This window comes from Taeniopygia guttata, chromosome 11 (genome assembly GCF_048771995.1).
Source record: "Taeniopygia guttata chromosome 11, bTaeGut7.mat, whole genome shotgun sequence".
NCBI classification, from domain to species: domain Eukaryota; kingdom Metazoa; phylum Chordata; class Aves; order Passeriformes; family Estrildidae; genus Taeniopygia; species Taeniopygia guttata.
In genome coordinates this window covers 13,765,416-13,786,195 of record NC_133036.1, presented here as the reverse complement: position 1 = coordinate 13,786,195, position 20,780 = coordinate 13,765,416, and the positions used below count along the sequence as shown (strand labels likewise).

Here is a 20,780-nt window from a genome sequence, read left to right as displayed (position 1 = left end):
GAAACTAGTCCTGCTTCTGTAAACATGTATCCATATGCCAGAACTACCAAAAGCAGGATATTATTTTCTTTATATCAGGATTTTGAGTGTTTTCTGGAACAAAAACACTTACCTTTTTGTCCGGAAGAGTTTTTTTGGGTGATGTGGGAAGTGGAGTTTGTTGTTTGTTTTATAAACAAGAACATGGTCTGATATAAAATGCTTATATTATGAATTGTCCATCAGATTTTTTACAGCTCTTTTTGAGTGACTTAGTCTGTCCCATCTGGCTCAGGAGATATGCCAGATGCATATGATACAGAAAAACTACTCATTTCAGAGAGCTTGCAGTATCCATATAAACAATGTGTTTTAGTGTTTTAAAGCATTATCTAAATGGCTTTTTGCACACAGTTCCTTGCTCAAATTTGTATGAAACCCAAGATACTCATACCTCTGGGATTTTTTTTTTTTTAATTTAGATACATGCAAGATAAGTTTCTTCAATGAATTCTATTTTTAATGATATGGATTTGAACAATTTTATATATTCAATTCTTGATGTAGCCATGCCTTTCTAATTCCCTGTTACAATGTGTTTATTAAATCCTCTCTTCACTTTATCAGAATTTGACAAGCTGGAACCATTTGCACTGGACAGAGCAGGTTATTCCCTTGGTTAGCTCTGAAAGCCTGCATGCTCTGCACAGTGAACAGCAGTAATTCAGCTCAACCCAAAGCTGAGCTCTGAGACAGGGAGACTCCTAGGGAGCACAGAGGCTTCCAGCAGCACAAGCACCGCCTGGCCCAGCCCTGGGCACCCCGGCCCCGGTGACAGCCCCCAGCTGCTCCAGGCAGCTCCTGTGTGCCCGGGGCTGCTCCAAACGGGGAACAAACCAGCAATTCGTGTGTGTGTGTGTGTGTGTGTGTGTGTGTGTGTGTGTGAGGGAGCCTGCCCAGATCCTGCCTGGGCGTAAGGATCATTAAATCATAGAATCGTAGAATGTTGAGGGGTTAGAATGGACCTTAAAGGTCAGCTTGTAATTATTTCTTGTCTCTTCAGACTTTAAATAAGATTACCTAAGTGCACACGTAACAGTGCTCTCCAGACTAGTCACCAACTAATTCTATACCCTGAGTTACACAGATCAGTCTACTTGAACAGGAGTGCTCAGCAAGCATCTGCTGGGTAACAGCACAGCTGATCTGCTTAAAATACAGGGCAGACAAAGCAAACCTTTTCATGAAAGCCATCAGGTTCCCAGGTTGGTTTTCTCCCGTAGCCCCGGGCACACCTCTGCCCGCATCCCGAGCACAGGGCCACGCACTCTCACCGAGCACATCTTTCCTTTTCATCCATCCCCTGCCTGGGCATGGACAGCTCCCACACGGCTGCTCAAGGCTTTATCCAGCCCGGCCTTGAGCACTGCCAGGGCTGTGGCATCCACAACCTCCCTGGATTCCAGTGTCTTACCACCCTCAGAGTAAATAATTCCTCTCGATTATCTAACCTCAGTTTCCCCACGTTCAATTTGTACCCGTTCCTCCTCGTCCTGTCACTTACAGGTGCCAACGCCTGAGGCACCTCCGAGACGGGGCAGTCCCACCCCGCTCCCCTTAGGCGTTCCCTCCCTTCAGGCAGAGCCCGGAACCGCGGGCTCGGCTCGTCCCCCTCGTCCCTCGTCCCTCGTCCCTCGTCCTTCGTCCCTCGTCCCCCGCCCCGGCTCTCCCGACCGCCCCTGCCCGGCCCGGGGGCGTGTCCGGCCGGCCCCGCTCCGGCGGCTGCGGGCACGGCTGGGCCCGGCTGGCGGCCATGGCCCCGGGGAAGGCCCCGTGCCGGCGGCGCGGCAGCGACTCGGGCGTGGAGCCGGACCGCGGGGCGCTGCCCCGGGACAGGGAGCAGCGCACCGCGCTCTCCCAGAAGAAGAGGGACCAGCGCATCGCGCTCTTCCTCAGCGACTTCGACCAGCAGGGTAGGGCCGGGGCCGCCCGGGCCGGGGAGGGAACGGCGGCCCCGGGCCGGGAGAGCCCCGGGCGGGGTCGCGCCCTCGGGCACGGTCGCGGCCCCGGGCCGGGAGAGCCCCGGGCTCCGCGCCCCAGGCTGGCGGCTGATGGAAGCTCCAGGAGCTCCGACTCCCCGCTCGATTTCTGCGGATAAATCGCTGTTTTAACTTTCTTTATAGCGCGGTCTTGCAGTGCTTATACTTGGAAACATGTAACACCCACGGCAATAAAAGCGTGTTTTGTTTTAAAGCCAAGGAGCACATCCAGGAGATGAAGAAAGAGCTGGATTCGCTTCTGCAGACAGCGGAGAAGGCGTTTGCCGTGGAGCTGCTGACGATGCCGGCTGCCGTCAGGAAGATGAAAAGGAAAGATGTGCTCGGTGAGAGTGCGTGGCCCTGTGCTCGGGATGCGGGCAGAGGTGTGCCCGGGGCTGCGGCAGAAAACCTGGGAACCTGATGGCTTTCATGAAAAGGTTTGCTTTGTCTGCCCTGTATTTTAAGCAGATCAGCAGCGCTGATCTTACCCAGCAGAGGCTCGCTGAGCACTCCTGTTCAGGTAGATCTGTGTAACTCAGGGTATAGAATTAGTTGGTGACTAGTCTAGAGAGTACTGTTACGTGTGCACTTAGGTAATCTTATTTAAAGTCTGAAGAGACAAGAAATAATTACAAATCTAGTGTTTTCTGTGTGTAAAACCAACCATTTTTGTTCATCTGAATCTGTTCATCCTTAGCCACTGAGATTACTTTCTCTTTGTCAGTTTGAACTCTCCTGAGCCATTCTAATATAATCATATACCTGTAATGATAAGCAAACAAGGTTAATTTTAACTCCCATTGATGCAGAGGTTTGAGATGTGTACACTCAGCATCAGATGTATATTCTGGTGAGAACTGATGTTTCTGGAATCTACCTTGCAGCTGGAAATTGTAGGGGCCACACAGAGATCAAACCTGAACCTCTTGAAGAACTTGAGTTTACTGTAAGCCTGAGTATGTATTTTGGTGTCCTTCTGGAGAATCTCCTGCCTAAGACCATTAGCTGTCTGCAGTGCAATGTGTGCGTGTGGTGGTTCTTTGAATGTGGGGGATACTCTGTGTGACTACACTCAAGATTCTTTCAAGGATTAAACACTGAAACGGCCTCAGATTTTCATTGTTATTTTGTAGGAGTGACTGTCCTACAAGACTGGAATCTTGTTCAAATGTAACACATATGCTGACCTAAGGTTACTGTAATCCTGAACTACTAGTTTGGCTTCTGAGCCCATAAGAATCTGAAGATAAAAGTTATGCCAGTCATAGTATCTAAATAAGTTATCATTTCTTGAGTTACAGATTTGCAAGGACGGGAGGAAGTGGCTCTTGCTGCTGCAGTGGTAAGTGTGTGTTTTCAAATCTTATCATAGTTTATAGAATAGAATTCTTCTCTCCCTGCTGTAAATACTTCAGATTATTTTGTTTGGCTGTGTGTTTAAATAGAAGATGATATGAAAAGACTAGGCAGCCAGCCATGGTGTAGTTATGAACATTACCTAAAGTTTTAGGGTCATCTGCTGGCAGAAATTCAGATGTTTCCAAAAAAAACCCCTCAAAACAACTGATGTTTAGCAATCCCACTTCCTGTCAGTTGCTTTCATGCCCTTTTAGTTCACTGCCTTTTGTAATATAATATGCATCCACTGGGAAAAATCTGACCTTCCCTTGTTGGATAAACATTTTTTTTAGACTGACTGCTCTGTAGAAGACATACCAGATCCCAAACTGGTGAGGACCAACAGCAAAAAAGGCAGGTCAACTCATTAACATATAGCCTGTGGTTCTTGCATTTTCTTTCTTTTTTTTTTTTTTTTTTTTTTTTTTTTTTTTTTTACTGGTTTGAACTGAATATTTGTAAAATGAATGTTAAGCCTGAAGAATACAAGAGTGAAAAGTGCATAACAGACCCCCTAGCATTCAGTGTGGAGGCTCATGAGCTGTGCTGCTGTAGAGGTAATTTAAAGCATGAGATAAGAGCTTCTGTCCTTTGTATTTCTCAGGGGAAATGGTGAGAAGAGACAGATTTAAGGCTTTGCAGTACAGCAGGAGAGCTAGGAAAGTCACCCCTCTTTTCTTTGATTTCCCTTAATTCTGCCCATTGGGCTTTGTAAGAAAAATACCATTTTTCTTCATATCCCCAAATATCAATAAGGAGGATACTACCATTGGGGTGTAATTCTGTTTTGTCTGTGGGCTGAGGGATTATATGGGGTCTTTTAGCTGTCCTGTGTGTCCCAGTGCCTGTGATGAACACACAGAGTTTGCTTTGGCCTGTGGCCCAAGTGAATGACATAGACAGCAGAAGGGCCAAAGCTGTCCATAGGGGGAAATAGGCTTCAAACACAAGGCTGAGGTGGTGTTTTGTGCTCTTCATGAGATCTTTATTTTCCTTGTCTTCTAATACATTTATAGTTAAGGTAACTACAATTGTTGAATATGAAGATACCAAGCACAGTTCTGCAAAGAAAATAACTAAAAAAGTAAGTTTATTCTGTTTTTATTCAAAAAACATAAGGACTTAATCAGTTTTGAGCTGCCACAAGCCCTGCTAGATCAATGACAATGCAGGCCTGTGCTCTGCTGTCTGTTGGAAAAGTAATTTATTTTAAATATAACGTCTTTGAAATTAAGCAAGGCTAACTGTAGATTATTTTCATAATGAAATATGGTATCTGCACTTCTAATGACTAATTCACTCTAGCTGGCAAGTAGTGGCATAGTCATTCTCTCTTGACTTGCCAGTAAGTCTTGATGGTTTGAGGAACCATATTTTGTTGAAACTTTATTTTTTAAACCAATCTCGTGTTTAATCCATGCTTTCCTATAACTGAATAGTGCATTCTTGTCTCTAAACCAAATCAAGTATTTTAATTTTGCCACCTCAGTCTATCTGGGCAGTGTAGCTCCTCAGCCAGACACTGATGTAGCAAGATGACAACAAATACAAAAAATATGCTGTACAGTTACAGACTTTTACTGTAAAAAGGCTTAAAAGTTGGAAGGGTGGTTGGTTATACAGAAGTTCAGTAGGAATAAATATGTTTTGGCATTATGAAACTTTTTTTACAATGTATATTTGGTATTTAATATATATAAAAGGCAGCACTATGGGGGTTAGCTACCCTTTTTCAACAAGGAATTTTTACAGTATTGTTTCCTGTAAATACCTATAATTTTGCTTTCAAATGTCACCTCTTTTAACTGCAGTCTTATATATAAATTTTTAGATTTCCAAAACCAGGTCACTGGTTTCACTGGCCTCTGGTTTAAGTGGCAAACTGAACTCTCATCCTAGGTAAGACTGATATTTGATAGCTTATTTAACTCACTTGAATTTTTGAGTACTGAACATAATTATTTTCAAATATAGTAGCTGAGATTTGAGCCCAATGGAAATACATCTGATAAGGATTCTTCCATAACCTGAGATGCACTGTGGTGATGTGAACCTGAACAAAAAAGCACCTGTAGCAGATGAAAGCATAATGGTGCACAGTTCTGAACTTAGGGGAGCAGTACAGATTCCCAAACAATACTAATGGAAGAGAGCATGTAAGGAAAGCATCTTTGGTCTGCTGGTACTACTGAATTGTTCTGTAATAAACACCTAACTTGGGTATTGCAGCCCTCCTTTGCCCAGTAACATAAATTATTATTGTGTTCTTGTATGGTTTTAGGTCCCACTATGTCATGTTTACCTCAGGAGGGCTTTTTCACATGTGTTTATCACACTAGATCCCTGTCATGGGGCGCTTCAGCATTCTCCACTTCTGTCTACTTTCATCCTAGCTAAAACTTTACAGTAGAAGTAGATGAGGAGGAAATAAATAAAAATAGTAAACCAACAAAATAAAACCCTCAACAAAACACAAAGCCAATTAACTACTTTTTTTAGTGTTTACTGCTAGCGTAGCTTGCAGAAGGATGCCAAGTCTCTTTGTTTTCATTGCAGTGCCACAAATCTCAAAGCCACTCCAAATGTAGCTAAAAGGTAAGGGGTTTTCAATATGCTCTTAATAAATAATTTTGTTCAATACCAAGACACTATATATTATTACCAATGTAGATGTAACAGATCTTCGTGGTCTGTCACCAAAGGGGTGCCAAACCAGTTACACCTCCTGCTCTGAGTGTGGGTGTTAACTTACATTAGCATGGAGGCACAGGATTTGATGGCCTAAGTGTTTAAAAAAAGAAGTATGTAGAGTATAAATGCTATTCTCACTCACTGTTTAGAGACTTACATCTCACGTGTTCTCAGAGCCCAGCCTTCACCAATACTGCTTTATTAAAAGAAAAATAAACCAATCCCCACAAACCCCTCAATGAAATACACTGACAATCAGTTATTGGCATCTTGAATAGTCAAGACTTTCAGTTAGCATCATTCTGCATACACTATAGAGTTTGCTTCTGGCACAAGCTGAAGTGAGGGAGTGAAGAACTTAAATGGGTCCTGAAACCAGTAAGTGGTTCAGTTTCACCTTGGCTTGCTAGAAATAGCAGAGGCTTGTTTCCATGCAGAACACACCCAAATCTAACATTTTTAAAGTAAAATAATAACTGTTGTAAAATGAAAACTTACGAATTGTGCATGGCATAAGGCACACCCTGTGCCTCTGAGAGGTAGCAGCTTTGGTATTTATTGATATATCCCTCTGTAGTAGACAGATACAGCACATGTCTTATCTTAAGCCCTGAGGCACGAAGTTTCCTCTTTCCAAAACTGTAAACATTCACTGCTGATATTGGAGAGTGGATATTCTTATTACTGAGTGGCCAAAATGTCATCTTGTGTCACAGGCTTACAAGGTTACTGCAGTGGCAGGGTCATAACGTTACCCAGCAGTGCCTGTAAGTGCTGCTCATGCTTGGATTTCTGTAGTCTCCTGGCAGAACTGGAAAAATTTAAACATGCCTGCCTCTCTCCTAGGTGTATTTCCTACTACTGGCATTTGCTTCATGCTTGAAAATTTCCAGCAGAGCATAGAAAATTAACCTCTGAGTAACATTTTCTTTGTATTCTAGTGCTGGATTACAACAGACTGTCTCAAGAACTTTACCTGCAAGTGGAAGAGCTCAAGGCATGTTAAAAAGAAGTAAATCAGTACCCCAACATAAAAGTGTTCCATTTGTCAACATTCCCCTGGCCGATGGACAGGTATCTTTTTTTTTTTAAACAAACATTTTCAACTTATAGTAGTTGATCAGTGCAAGTAGTCTGATAGTGATGGCTCTTGTTATTCCTAAATGAGATGCTACTAAAGGAAAGGAAAAATGGTTGCCAAAGTTTTGCAATGTACAGGGGAGCACATGAGTTTCAGAGAAGCTGGGCATGCAAGAAAAATTGTTATAATTGTTTCTCTTCACAGACACTCTGTACAGCTGGTGGAGACCTTCGTAATATTGATGTACAGCTCCTAAATCAGGATACAGTACAGCACATTCATAATCTGGTGGTAAGCTTGAACTAGGAGACTTACAGATCCGTGCGTTCAGACACCTGGTCCCAGGCTGTCATGTCAGATCCTGTCATGAATGCAAATTCAAACTCTTTGGAGTTTAAGCCTAAACTGGTTGGCATCAGTTGGAGGGAGGGGAGAACTGCTGCACACGGAGCATGTGTAAAAGTAACTGCACTTAAATAAGCATGTGCAGTTTGGTGACAGCCTGGAGGGCCACAGGAGCATAAACTCTTCCTTCTGCAGTGCTCTGGTGGCTGTCCTGCCATGTGAGCAAACTGCCATTCTCTTATCTCTCATTCACAAAGGCTGACAAAGCTACAGCTCAGTTTTGAGTCTTCTTACAAGCCTTCTTACAATCCATTATTCTGTGTCCCTTGCTGAATTACGTCAGCTGTTAAGTCTCTGCTGCAGTTTAACAGGGAACTGCCTTAATGGTTGTGAAGCAAAATAAAGTGAACCAGAACTTCGTAGCACATACTGCCCAACCCTCCTGAAGATAGAGGGTACCTGGGCTATTGTTTGACGTAATGGAAATCTATCCAGACATGAGATATTAACCAGTTTGCAGTTGTGCAGGTATAGAGACCAGTGTAGCTGAGTCAAGCTACAGGTCTGGGAGCTGTTCTGTGGTTTTTGTTATGGCTCTGCCTCTGCAGGCAGACAGTGGGGAGTGAGTAAGTGCTCACTGCTTGCTTTAACAGTAGGAACCTTTCATCCAAGTTCTTTTGGGTTGCTTGAGCTAAAATGAATTTTCCCCCCTCAGAGTGAGCTGACTGTACTGTGTGGAAAGGTAACACCTAAACCAAGTTAATGGAACTGTCTTGTGACCACCGAACATTGGCGACTGCTCTTGCCTGCTGCCTCCAAACTGTTGAAATCATGTCTATTATGTCTTAATAAAGCTTTATACTGCCCAGTAAATATTTTATAAGCTTTTATATCATGTGATGTGTCTTAGAAATTCCTGTTATGAAGAATACCAAAGCAGAAGAAAATGCTACTTTTTCTTTATAAAATGCTTAGGTTGGATTTTAACTAAGTTCACAGCAAAATGAACAGTAAGAGGCTGCATATAGGAAATAAATTTCTCTAATATCAACTCACAAACTGAAATACAAGGCACTAAATTTTTGAAGAGCCTTAAGATACTTTAATAACTTTAAGTATGTGCTAGCATATATGAATCTAACATGGGAATAAAATTTATTTCCACTCTTGTGTGTGACATGTGCAAGATGTGCAATGTGCACATGTGCAATGTGCAAGATGACAGGTAAAATTAGAATTTGTTATCAGGTGCTGCTGGCAGAAGCCCAAATTAATGCCAGCTGAGGACTGAAGCAGAACCACCCTACAGTGATCAGTTCTTCCTCCACCCCTTCACTTCAGCTATCTGAAAAGTTACCATGAATCCCTTCCTCTCTTCCCCTTCAAAAAAAAAAAATCTGAATGGGGATTAAAGCTTTAGAGCATTACTCTGTTTTGCAAGGACTTACAAGCAGAAGACAGGCATTGTAATCATTTCAGCATTGCAGGTTACAAGGACTGACTCCTTTGTGACATCAGTCAGGACAAAGGATCAGCATGTAACCATGGCTTCACAAAAAGCAACCCCAAGTTTTAATAAATAAAAATAAAAGACTCACTAGAGAATGCCACATCATAAGTCAGTACTGAAATACAGATCAAACAGTATTTATTTTTGCTTCATTTTTAGAGTCTATAACAAGGATGTTCAGCAACATTCAAATGCCAATGCCTACCCAAGCACACTGAAACCCTTGGAGTTTGTCCCTCCAACCTCATCAATAAAGTGTCAACAACTATCAGAAAAATAACTAAACAAGTCACACTTCAGATTTGTAAAGAAAAGTAGAGCTTCAACTTTCTCACTTAAACAGGAGAGAAACCTTGCTATAGAGGCAGCTTACCAACCCAACACTGTTCATGCACAACAGTTCCTTAGTTAAGGTCACATTTTTGCTTTGTTCTGGCATTTTTGCCAATTAATAGTAATAGAACTGTAGCTGGAGATTTTTATATCTTCATACTTAAACCAAAGTGCAAACTACTAGAAAAGTAACAAAACCATCTACATTTCTTATGTTTCCAGGTTAAACCATTCTTTTTTTAAACTGGAAACATTTCTCTAGGAAGTGAGGCTGAATCAGACCTTGAACAGAATTCAAAAGCTAAGAGAAAGACACCATTATTTCAAAATTTAATAATTCCCCATTTAAGGGATTTGTTTCCTTTAGACTGAATTCAGATATCCTTGTGTAATCTTCACACAAAGGGGACATGGCTGCAGCCTTCCCTGTGCCCATTTAGTCATCTCTCATTTCACGAAGAGACTTTTATCTCACCTTCACCTAGTCTTAAGGCAGCTTCAGCCTCCCTGTGTTTATAAAATATCTATCATCTACATAGTCTCTTCATACACAGACTAGTTAAAGCCACTGGAAAAGTAAGAGTTACAAGGCAAAAGAAATATATTATACACCAACTGCTTTTATTTCATTTCAGAAACCGTTCACAAGATGGTAGAAAAAAACTTACAACCACTTCTAATTTAGTCTTTCATTGTTCCCAGTCAGCTCTAAACCCATTATGTGCAAAGCCCATTTACCATGCATCTAGATGATAGATACAGGCTATGAAATTCTTGATTCTACTTGTAGCAGCTTATGCAGGTGCAGCCAAATACCAAGCCTCAGGACAAATTGTACACAAACTTTACAATGTAGAATTTGAATTTAAAATATGAAACTTAAAATCTACACAAAACTGGTAAAAATCAAGCACAGATACGAGGACAAACTTAAAACCCATGTGAAAAGGAGTCTTGTCTTCCTTTCAAGTGCTTTATTCTGCTACACAGTCAAAATGAAGATGTAAGCTTGTGGTTAGTTTAAATTACACTCTGTAGATACTATAGACCAATTTAAAAGTTACACATACAGCAATAGATGTCCATTGGTTCATCTGGATTACTTATACAATCCAGCTGGATTGTTGAAAACAAGTCAGGCAAAATTTGAAAGAAAATCCTTGTGCAACTTTTTAGACAAATGTTTACTGGTGGGCACACTGTACCCCAGGTCCATGATGGCTGCTTTCTTCATCAGAACTATCATTATAAGCTTCACGTCTCTGGCCACCACCTGAACCACGAGTGGTATCAAATTCTTGAAGATCTACCTCTTCTGCATCACCAATTACATTGGGAAATTCTGGTCTAGCTGGCAGAAGATCTTCAAGTTCCTGCCCCAAAAAAAGACATGCATTCAGTATTGCATCTAGAAGACCTAAATAAAGTGACTGGTTTCCCATAACTAAGTTTATGCTGATGAAAGCCCTGAACTGCAAAGTCATTTAGAAGTATTTGTATCAATTGGAAGACACCACTTCAAGAAAACCAACAGCTCTGCATATCATCAACCAAAAGTGCAATCAGTAAATACAGGTGCACTCCATAAACTTATCACACAGCAACAGAAAGATTCTCCTCCTGCCCTCTCTGTGTACCATCTGCACAGCTCTTTAATACAGCTTCACATTTCAAGGAGTATTTCCAAGTACCACATGGCCCATAAAAAAGGTTAAAAGAACTTAACTTGCATCTGAATTTAAGCACTGAGAGCAAGCCCATGAAGTACAACACAGGCTCTTTTGGACACTCTGTCAAGCAAGACACCACATTTATGCTTGAACAACTACTTACTGAAAGCTTCTCTGGGCTAATCCAGTTATTTTCAGGAAACTGAACATCAAATTTAATGTAGAGATCCCCCTTCTCAAAAGGATTGCGATACTGTGGCATTCCTTCACCTCTGACTACACGAACACAACCTGGAATTCGAAGAGAAGCACAGTAATCAGCAAAGTGCTACTGCAGAGCCATTATCTCTCCATACAGCTCTGTTTCCCCAGCCTAGGTTCAGTTAACAGGAGAACAAAAGTGGGATTATATGCTGAAGAATCGTGAAAGCATAATCAAAGAAATCCTTCTCAGGTCAAGCCTACCTGGTTCAATTACTTTTCCGGGAGGATATTTAACCACAATCTGACGTCCATCAAGGTGCTTAAATGTGAACTGAAATCCACACAGTGCTTCAACAAGTCCAATCTTGTGTGTCATATGCAAGTCATTCACATCCCGCTGGAACATCTAGGAAACAAAGGAGATATCCTTTCTAGTACTAGAATCACAACTCCACCAGACTCATTGAGAGTTCATTATTATTTATCCTTCAAATTCAATGTCAGAACAAAAGCCTTTCTATGAAGTGAACCTGATTCTATTAATGCAGATGGCTTAACATGCTTGGGAAGTTTGTACCTGACCAAGTGTCATCTAAAATAAGCCAAGGTAAGATTCAAATTAAACCAGGCCTGTACAGCAGCCCCAACATCTTCCACCCGATGAACCTACAAACAAAGCTGACAGCAGTTTGACACTGTTTCACCTGCACTGGAGTATATAAATCCCATCTTTGGTTTTCAACTCTTGTCCTCAAGCATATCTGCTTTAGCTCCCTTGACCTACAGCAGGACTTCAATCACTTAGTCCACAGCTGTCAGAAGAGACCTTTAGGCCACATAACTCAGGATTCTTAACCAGAGTATATCTTAAAATTTGTCCACTGGCAGACCCATGAGTCCCATCTCAAGAGAAATTTTAAGAACAAAGGCTATCTAGTTTTACTCACTAGGACAGACTGGCAGATAAGCAATCTGTTACCTAATTAGCAGATAACCAACATTACATCCTTAATATATTACTGTAGTTTAAATTTGTACCCCATGTTACTCTGTCACAACAAAAAACTCCTCCTCAAGTGAAACACACAAACTATTCCTTATTTCATTCTAGCTATTAGAATTAAAAAAGGAACAGTCACCTCAACTCTGCCCCAGATGAGTTTTAACAGGAGAAGATAAATTGCAATATTTACTTCCAATGTGCAGTTTATATAGTCCAGAATACAGTGAACATAACTAAACTTACCAAACTAATACAAAATAATAATGTTTCTTTTGTTAAGTGAATCAGCAACATCACTATTTTGTGTCATTTCCAGAACCACAGCAGCAGACACAGAAAGTACCATCTGGGACTTCCCTGCCATGTCACAAGACATGGAAAAAAGCCACACTTCGAATTTTGTTAGTGTCATGAGCAAAGCAGATTAAAGTTAACATCCTGAATGGCTCTTCACTGCATCTGCTGCATTGAAGTCAATTGGAGCTTATATGAGAAGCTACCTCTTGCTGGCATTAGGAGGCACCACAAAGCTGCCTGTCCCCTGGCTAAGGCCTTGCCCAGTTTTTTCTGGCTCAGGATGAAAGCTGTGTTACACATATAAATCTATTAAAAGCTATTCCCCATCTCTCCCAGAGCTGCAACTGTATCAATTACTTTAAATGAATGGTCATCCATATAACTTAAATATTAACAACTGGAATAAAAGGCATTTAAAAGATAAACTCAAAAGCATTACCTCATTCTCCTTCTCTTGGAGTAAAAGGACAATATCGCCTGGTTCCACACCGGGAGCCTGATCTGCTTCTCCACTGAATGTAATTCTTTGCCCATGTTTCATGCCTTTATCTACATGGACTTCAAGTATTTTTACCTCTTTGATCACCTTCTTCCCTTCACATTTTTTACAGCGATCTTTTTCATTAATTACTTCACCTAAATAAAGACAAATTTTGAGTTCAGAGATTTTGACACAGTCGCATCCAATTCCTCGGAAAAACTATTTGAAAGCAAGCTGAAGAATTTCTGCAACACAAGTAGTGACTGCAATGTTGCTTTATGAATTCCTCACAAGAGGAAATCCAGGCTTCATTTACTCTAGCTGAGACAGGGGGAAGGAAGAAAAATAAAAAAGTTCCCTGACTGCCTCATCTCCCAGAATATCCCCACAAGATAATACGAAGTAAATGCAGCCAGGAGATCTATAGACTCTTGCATACAAAAACAGGGAAGAGAGCCTGTCACATCAGATTCACCCCTACAAAGATAATTACTGTTTCTAGCAAACTGAAGGGTGACAATCCAAAATGGCTTCTATGTTCTGTTCTACTTCACCTTTATTTTTCCAGTGAGCTCTTGTCTCTATACACAGTAACCAAAGAACTAGGGCACACAGACTGTAAGATTTCAGTAGTAAGTGCCACGAGCAGATGCATATGGCTTAAAATATTAAGCTTCTCGCCTTAAACCACCTTTCTGTGAAAGAAAGCATAACAATATGATGAAGTTGAAACTACAAAATATGTAGGTTAGGCATATGAACCGTTAAAGACAACATCATTTATTAAATGTTTTGACAAGTCACAAACAACTCTTTGTAGCTTGAGTGTTGTGACAAGTAAAATCATTCACAAGGTGATGTAACTACTCTGCCAACTGCAGAATACATAAAAAGAAATCATATAAAGTGCTGAACTTGCTACCCCTAAACAGGCAAATATATCATCTTAATCTGAAGAAGTTAAAAAGTCAACTTTGGTTCCCATTTTAACCTACGACTGTCCTTGGATATCAGGAGGTGCAAAAAGACAGATAGCTCCTAAAACAGCAACATCTCAGGTTTTTAATTTAACAGAAGAGTAACAGCAGTAAGTAATATTCACATCTAAGTGTTTTTAAAGATGATCAATCCCTACTGCTTGAACTTCTAGGCTGCTTTTCAGTACATTAAACACTGTAAATGTCGCTGCTGTTCTGAGTGAAATCATTTCTCCATGCTGCCACCAGAGTGAGATGCAGCTGACTGGGTAAGGGCAGAAGTGTCCTGGATAAGTTCCTCCTGAGATTTGAGCAGGAGGCTGGGTGCAAGCAAGCACATTTAGTAACAGAGCAGAGCCTGGCCTACCTTCTCCATTGCAGTCGGAGCACACGGACTGCATCTGCTGCACCATCCCCGGGGCCAGCTGCCGGATCATGATGCGCACGCCCCGGCCCCGGCAGGCGTTGCACTTCTGAACGGAGCCAGCCTTCCCTCCCTGCCTGCAGCACAAAGCACCAGTTGCATGAAAACAAAGTTCTTAAAAAGAACCCAGAAACCCCCTCCAGCAGTAGGTTAGCATGCCTACATGCCCAACTGCACTGCCAATTACAGTTAGGTTCTCTGCTCTCCCACCCTTCCCCCACACAAAGCCCTTGAATAGTTCCAGCTCCATCAACAGCATCATTCAAGTTCAACAATTTGCTGGTCTGAAAGCAGGCTCCAGTAAGTCAAATACTGATAAAGATCTGACACAGGAGATCCTTCATTACACTATCTGCCAACAAAGCAACCAGAGAACTCAAAAATACAAACATACTTACCCGTTACATGCACTACAAAGGACATTCTTGCTAAGTTGCAGTTTAGTTGTCTTTCCATTATAGAGATCTTCTAAAGAGACTCTATAAAATAAAGTATTTCTCCTGGGTTATCATTTAACAACTTAATTTCCCATGCAATTAAAATACTTGCCTAGGGCAAATAAAGAAAAACAACCTAGATATTCCTAACAAGACTAAATCTGCTATCAAAATAAGATTTTAAGCACCATTTTGGCTTCCCCAAAGAGTTACTGAAAAAAATTTCACACATATCAATATACACTTGTAAATCTGAACATAGTTTAAGAGAAAAGCTGTAATTTAATCAGAATAAACCAGATAGGATTGGTCACGTTTCTCAATAGAAATCAAGGTTATCTAGAATTTTGTGCTATTATACAGTCATAATGAATTATTAATTTTAATTCTACCAAGAAGGTGAGAAACAAGCCTCTGTAAACACTCCAAACAATAATGTTGTCTATTGCATAAATACATAAGAACACATATAGAGTACTTACTAGTGTATTGGGTTTTGTACACAAGAGAGTTTAGTGGGGAGGGGTTAGCATGTCCCCAAGGCCACTTAACTTTTTAGTGTTTCTCCTAAAAGGGTTTGTTAGTGGATAGAAATTTCAACTCAATGTATTGAGTTGTACTGAGAACAGGTTGCCTGGCACCAGTATTTACAAGTAACAATAAAATCAAAGCTCATTAATAATACACCATGGAGTACTAGCTACTAAACAAGCAAGCATGTGAAGCTAAACAGACTTCACCAAGCACAGTTTGCCAACCACAGGAAAGATGTTGCTTAACTGAAGTTCTTAAAAGTGACCTGCTCAGCAGGCAAAAAGCCAGCCATGACTGCAAGAAGAGATCTCTAAAATACAGATGTGATATTCAAGAATAGCTTTGAATAAATAAACAAAACCAAAACCAAAGCCACCACATACATTTTTCCATTAATTATAAGGTTCAACCATAGTTCCAGCTGGCACTGCCCTATTAATTCAAGTCTTTCCAGAGCACCTCCACAGACCAGAATCTGCCTGGTGAGTAATACTTGGCTGTTGAAGGCTTTTCCAGATTAGAACTACCAAACATAATTAAGGAGCAAAACAAAGAAAATAAAGCAAACAAAGTACATAATTCAAATAACCTGGCAAAGTATGTGGTAGTTTCTAGATTAACCAACCAAGGAAAGTAACTCCAGATGACTGGCCCCTGCTCTACACACAACATGCAGCTCTGAAGAGTAGTGCACACTTCAGAGGATCTCAGCTAAGAAGTGTATCAAAAACAGAAACCAGCAGTTCCTATGGTCAGGAAAGCTTCAAAGTACAAGCTGCAGCATCAAGGTACTCACTTGAGTGGATGCACCATATCTTCTCCTCTTCTTCTACCATTGCGACTTCTACTCTGGCCACCCATGAAATTGAACAATCCACCACCAAAGATATGGGAGAAAATATCGTCCATGCCACTGCTTCCACTCCCTTCCCGGAGCCCCTGCTCTCCATATCTATCATACAGCTCACGTTTCTCAGGATTTGACAATACTTCATAGGCAAAGCTTATTTCTTTGAACTAGAAGAGGAAACAGAGACAAAGCAATGCATGATAATTTAGAACTTCATGGCAGCATTTTATAAGTTTCTCCCCCTGCATGAAGACCTATCAATTAAGGTACACAATGAAATACTTTTCCATCCTCATTTTAACATAGCAAGACCTTAGACTTGGGCTTAGTTTTGTTACATCTTACCATAAATAAGACATTTTACTGCAAAACTTGGTTGGCTTTGTTCTTTACTAGCATAATACAGATTTCTTACAAATAAAAAAAAAATCCAACTGAAAAAAAATCCCAAGTACACAATATTGCAGAAGTCAAAAGGCAGGATACCCAACAGTCGCATACTAACAGCAAAGACTTCAAGATGTTGGGCACTTAAAATACACTAACAATTAAGTAGCTTACTGAAAGGCATATTAATGTATTTAGCATCTTTTCACAGTCATCTCTGCTCACCTCTAAGCAGCCATCAAACTTCAATTTGGTTAAAGATAACCAGCTGAGTCAACTTAATTGATGATTTTTAAATTACTTTTAGCATAACATATCTAATTCAATCTTCCCACATAAGCAATTTGTTTTATGCTGCAGCAGGTTAAAGAATCTCTACACATATGTTTTTCCATGTTGGAAAAGCTTGAAAAATTGACAATATTTTTCAAATTCCTACACAGATGCCAATGCCAGCTGACATTATGTCAGCAAATGAGAAGCAGTTTTTCCCTCAGCATTACCTTCTCAACCAATTTGTGCCAACTGCTGCATTTTGTCATGAGGTACACTGGCAGATTTTGACATTGGGGAGAAGTTGAGCAGACAATACTCCCTTTCACAGTATTGCTTAACAACTTAAACAGCAAGCCCCCAACACCTGTATTCAGTTCCTTAGGCGCTACCATAAAAGCAAACTTAAGGTATTAAAAAAAAAAAAAAAGACGAGTCTTTCTTACTTTGTCCCCTGCATTTGGATTCTTATCAGGATGGTATTCCTTGGCCAGTTTTCTGTATGCCTAGTTGAAAGAGGTAGAAAATTATTTAAAATTTCCATTAATCAGTTCTTTTCTAGGAAACCCAAATAATGTCCCCAGAAAGAAAGAAAATCCTAATAAAGCAAAGTGGAAATATTGTAGTGTTTCAAAGTCACTCATATATTGATATGACCTAAAAAAATTGTAACATTGCTACATGCATACATTAACCAGACTTGCATTCACACACAGCTATGGCACACAATAGCTAGAACTAGTTTTCCTGCTTATCCTCATTAACTTAGAGGGAGAATGCCATTTGACTTTCATTAAAATGACTTACTCTTTAGAACCCACTCAAACCCTGCACCACAACAGTAAATTTGAACTGTTTGTCTTTGCCCTCAACCACAGCAGTACAGTAACAACAAAATGGCTGCCTCAGCTCCCATTCAACCCTACAGACACTCCTCACAACAATAATTTCCTTCTTCCCTACCTGGCACTAATGGAAGAGTTCACCTCACCTTGAGCTCAGCATATGAGTTACATCTGCAGAAATATACACAGCACTGCTTTTATTTCAGTTCATTGTTGTAAATCAGTAGGAGTAAGTACAGCCAAGTCCCCAGAAGGGACTTTCCAAACTGATTTTTTTCTGACCAGCACTTTGACACTCTGGACCATGACTGATTCTTCAGCAGCCCTTCACCTGTTCTGCTTACTCTCGAGAGAATCAAAGCAGAGACTTCTCCCACTGGAGCTAATGACAGTGGAAACTTCAACCCTTCCTCTACTCCACCTCAACACCCTTCAGAAGCAATCAGGGGACAGATAATAACAAATTACATTGTATATAGTTTTTTATTTTTGAAATTACACCTATTGAAAGAGCTACAGTGATGCAACAGCAAAAAATTGAGGTATCAATTCTTGGAGAGGATTTTTCAAACACTTTATTTCTGAGTAACTGAGCACCTAAACTAACTCTCTAGAAATACAATGTTAAGAGTTTTACGCACAAAGCTTTACAGAAATCACAACTTCTAAACTAACGAATTTCCCTTTTTTATATCCATACAGTTATTTCTCATTACTGATTTTATCTTGAAACACCCTTTATATTGCATGCAATCAAGACATGATAAAGAACTAGTGAAATAAAAACAATGTTGATGTTACAAGCCTAATATTCTAAAGCACAGTAAGTGTAAAAAAAAAACAAACTCATGCATCTTACTGGACAAATCACCCATCAGGAACAAAGCATAATGTTCCACAGACCTGTGCATTCTATACCATAATGGATGTTCCCCATATATTTTAAGTATTACAACTAAGAAAAAAACCAAAACACCACTAAACCAATAACCTAAGTAATATTATCTAATCAGGAAAAAAGGAGCTTGCAATGGTGATCTTTAAAAAGAGAAAGCCCTCCCATCTTTTCTGAGAGCAACTCTTACAACTACCCATGGCCCTAAAAGAAGACATCACTATTGCATCAGAACCAAATCCAGAATCGAAGTCTACACTGGGAATATATATAACTTCAGTAAAAGTTAATTTAGCCACTGTAAAAGCCTGTTCTCTCAACCTCTTGAGACCAAGATTTATTTTCAATTTTTCTATACTGCTATACAAGTTAAAATAGCAGATTTCAACGGACCTATGAAACCTCTCAATGACAATAAGATATACAGGAACTCCTTAGTGTTGCAGACAGTTGGAAAATTTACATTCCATGATTAGTCTAATATGTGGTAATTAATACTGGGTGGTGCAGGCTATCCCAGCAGAAAACTGCTCTGATTTTCATTCTTAGAGGACACACATAGCTTTAAGCGAACTTTGTAATAAAATAAAATATTCTGGTGGACAGTGCTGTATACAAAACACAACCTTTTCACCGCCTGCCCTCCCTCCCCAGCACAATTTCAACACTGCAATTGCCTATCCCTGCACAAATTAGGCTGCCGCGTGCATGACGGGTAAGGCGCAGTTGTTGGTGCCAGCACCACCCACCCGCGGAAGCCTCTGCTAGTGAACCGTCTGGTTCATTCTCCTCCCTCACGTGTAAACGGTCATTAAGGCCTCCACAAAAAAAAAAAAAAAAAAAAAAAAAAAAAAAAAAAAAAAAGTGCTTTATTGCTTTATACACTACAGGATGGAATTGCTATAGTGATGACCTAGCTCCAAGTTTTCACCTCCCCTCTTTGTTAATCTCGCATTGCCGCTTTCGGCCTGGGAGGAAACGCATCTATGAGCGAAACCGAATCCTCCCAAGGCCCGCACGTGGGGCAGACAATGGCACCGGCGAGGATCGACCCGCAGGGATTCCCAGCCCCAAAAAGCCCTGGCGGCCGCGCACGGCGCGGTACCGCGGGGGCGGGACGAGCCGGGTCCCGCCCGCGCCCGGAGCCCACGCGGGACGCGCCGGGACGGGGAGGCAGCGAGCGCGGCCGGGCCCCGCCGCCGCCTCCTCCGCCGGGCCCTTGTCCTGCCCGCGGCCGGGGGAGGCCGCTCGGCCCCGGGCGCGGCCTACCGGGCACCGCGCCGCAGCCTCGGCCCCGCCGCCCGCGGGCCGCCCCCGCGCCCCGTTCGGCCCCGCTGCCCTCGCCGCCCGCCCGCGGGGCCCTGCCCGGCCGGGCCCACCTCCCCCCGCCGCCCGGCCTCCGCCCCTCCGCCGCACCTTCTTGAGTTCATTGTCGGAGGCGCCGGGCGGCACGCCCAGGATGTCGTAGAGCTTCGTGTCGGCCACGTTGGCCATGGCGGGGCGGCGGCGGGACCGAGCGGGGCCGGGCGGGCCGAGGGCGGCGCGGGCAGGGCCGAGACCGGCGGCAGGACACGGACACGGACCGGCCGCGACGTCACCGCGCACGCGCTGCGTCACCGCGCCGCGCCGCGCGAGGCGCGCGGCCCCGCCCCCGCGGCGCCAATGACCCAGTTCCGGCGCGGCGCGGCAGGGGGCGCTGCGCGCGGGCCGTGAGGGCGCGGCGGCGCTGCCGGGCGGGAGCGGCTCCTCAGCGCCCCGCCTGTCCCTGCGCAGGGTCTGCGCCTGGGGAAACCTGCGAGACTGTCCGCTCCAAGTATGACTGAGCCTTTCCTGTCAACCAGACTGAGTGCCCTGTTCAGACCTTTCTTAAACACCCCCAGGGACGGTGACTCCAACACCTCCCTGGGCAGCACCTTCCAATATCTAACCACTCCTTCTGTGAAAAAATTATTACCTTATGTCCAACGTGACCGTCTCTCAGAGCAGCTTAAGAATGTTCTCTCATCCTGTCACTGCCTGGGAAAAGAGCTCGAGCCCCAACCTGGCAGCACCCTCCTTTCAGCGAGTTGTAGAGTGGCAGGTTCACCCCAGAGCTTCCTTTTCTCCAGGCTGAGCTCCCTCAGCTGC

At 42.3% G+C, this 20,780-nt stretch overlaps 2 protein-coding genes across 3 annotated transcripts; one reads left to right on the top strand and one right to left on the bottom strand.

Moving 5' to 3' along the window:
• Positions 1-1,711: 1,711 nt before the first annotated feature.
• LOC101233796 (borealin-2) lies at positions 1,712-8,406 on the top strand. Of its 2 annotated transcripts, XM_004176231.6 has the most exons (10): positions 1,712-1,952; positions 2,234-2,362; positions 3,320-3,360; positions 3,710-3,770; positions 4,433-4,500; positions 5,248-5,315; positions 5,973-6,011; positions 7,049-7,181; positions 7,393-7,479; positions 8,249-8,406. In XM_004176231.6, exons 1-10 carry the CDS (start codon positions 1,793-1,795, stop codon positions 8,294-8,296), a joined length of 834 nt encoding a protein of 277 aa, XP_004176279.3. In that variant the 5' UTR covers positions 1,712-1,792; the 3' UTR covers positions 8,297-8,406. The 2 variants fall into 2 exon arrangements, with proteins under 2 accessions (XP_004176279.3, XP_030138345.2); XM_030282485.4 differs by lacking the exon at positions 5,973-6,011.
• A 753-nt stretch (positions 8,407-9,159) lies between these two features.
• On the bottom strand, positions 9,160-20,286 carry DNAJA2 (DnaJ heat shock protein family (Hsp40) member A2). Its single transcript, XM_030282484.4, has 9 exons — positions 20,070-20,286; positions 17,360-17,419; positions 16,200-16,420; positions 14,831-14,911; positions 14,376-14,509; positions 12,990-13,186; positions 11,512-11,656; positions 11,210-11,337; positions 9,160-10,749 (listed from the first exon to the last, which is right to left on the bottom strand). The coding sequence occupies exons 1-9, from the start codon at positions 20,145-20,147 to the stop codon at positions 10,561-10,563; spliced, it is 1,233 nt and encodes a 410-aa protein (XP_030138344.1). The 5' UTR covers positions 20,148-20,286; the 3' UTR covers positions 9,160-10,560.
• Positions 20,287-20,780: the final 494 nt, after the last annotated feature.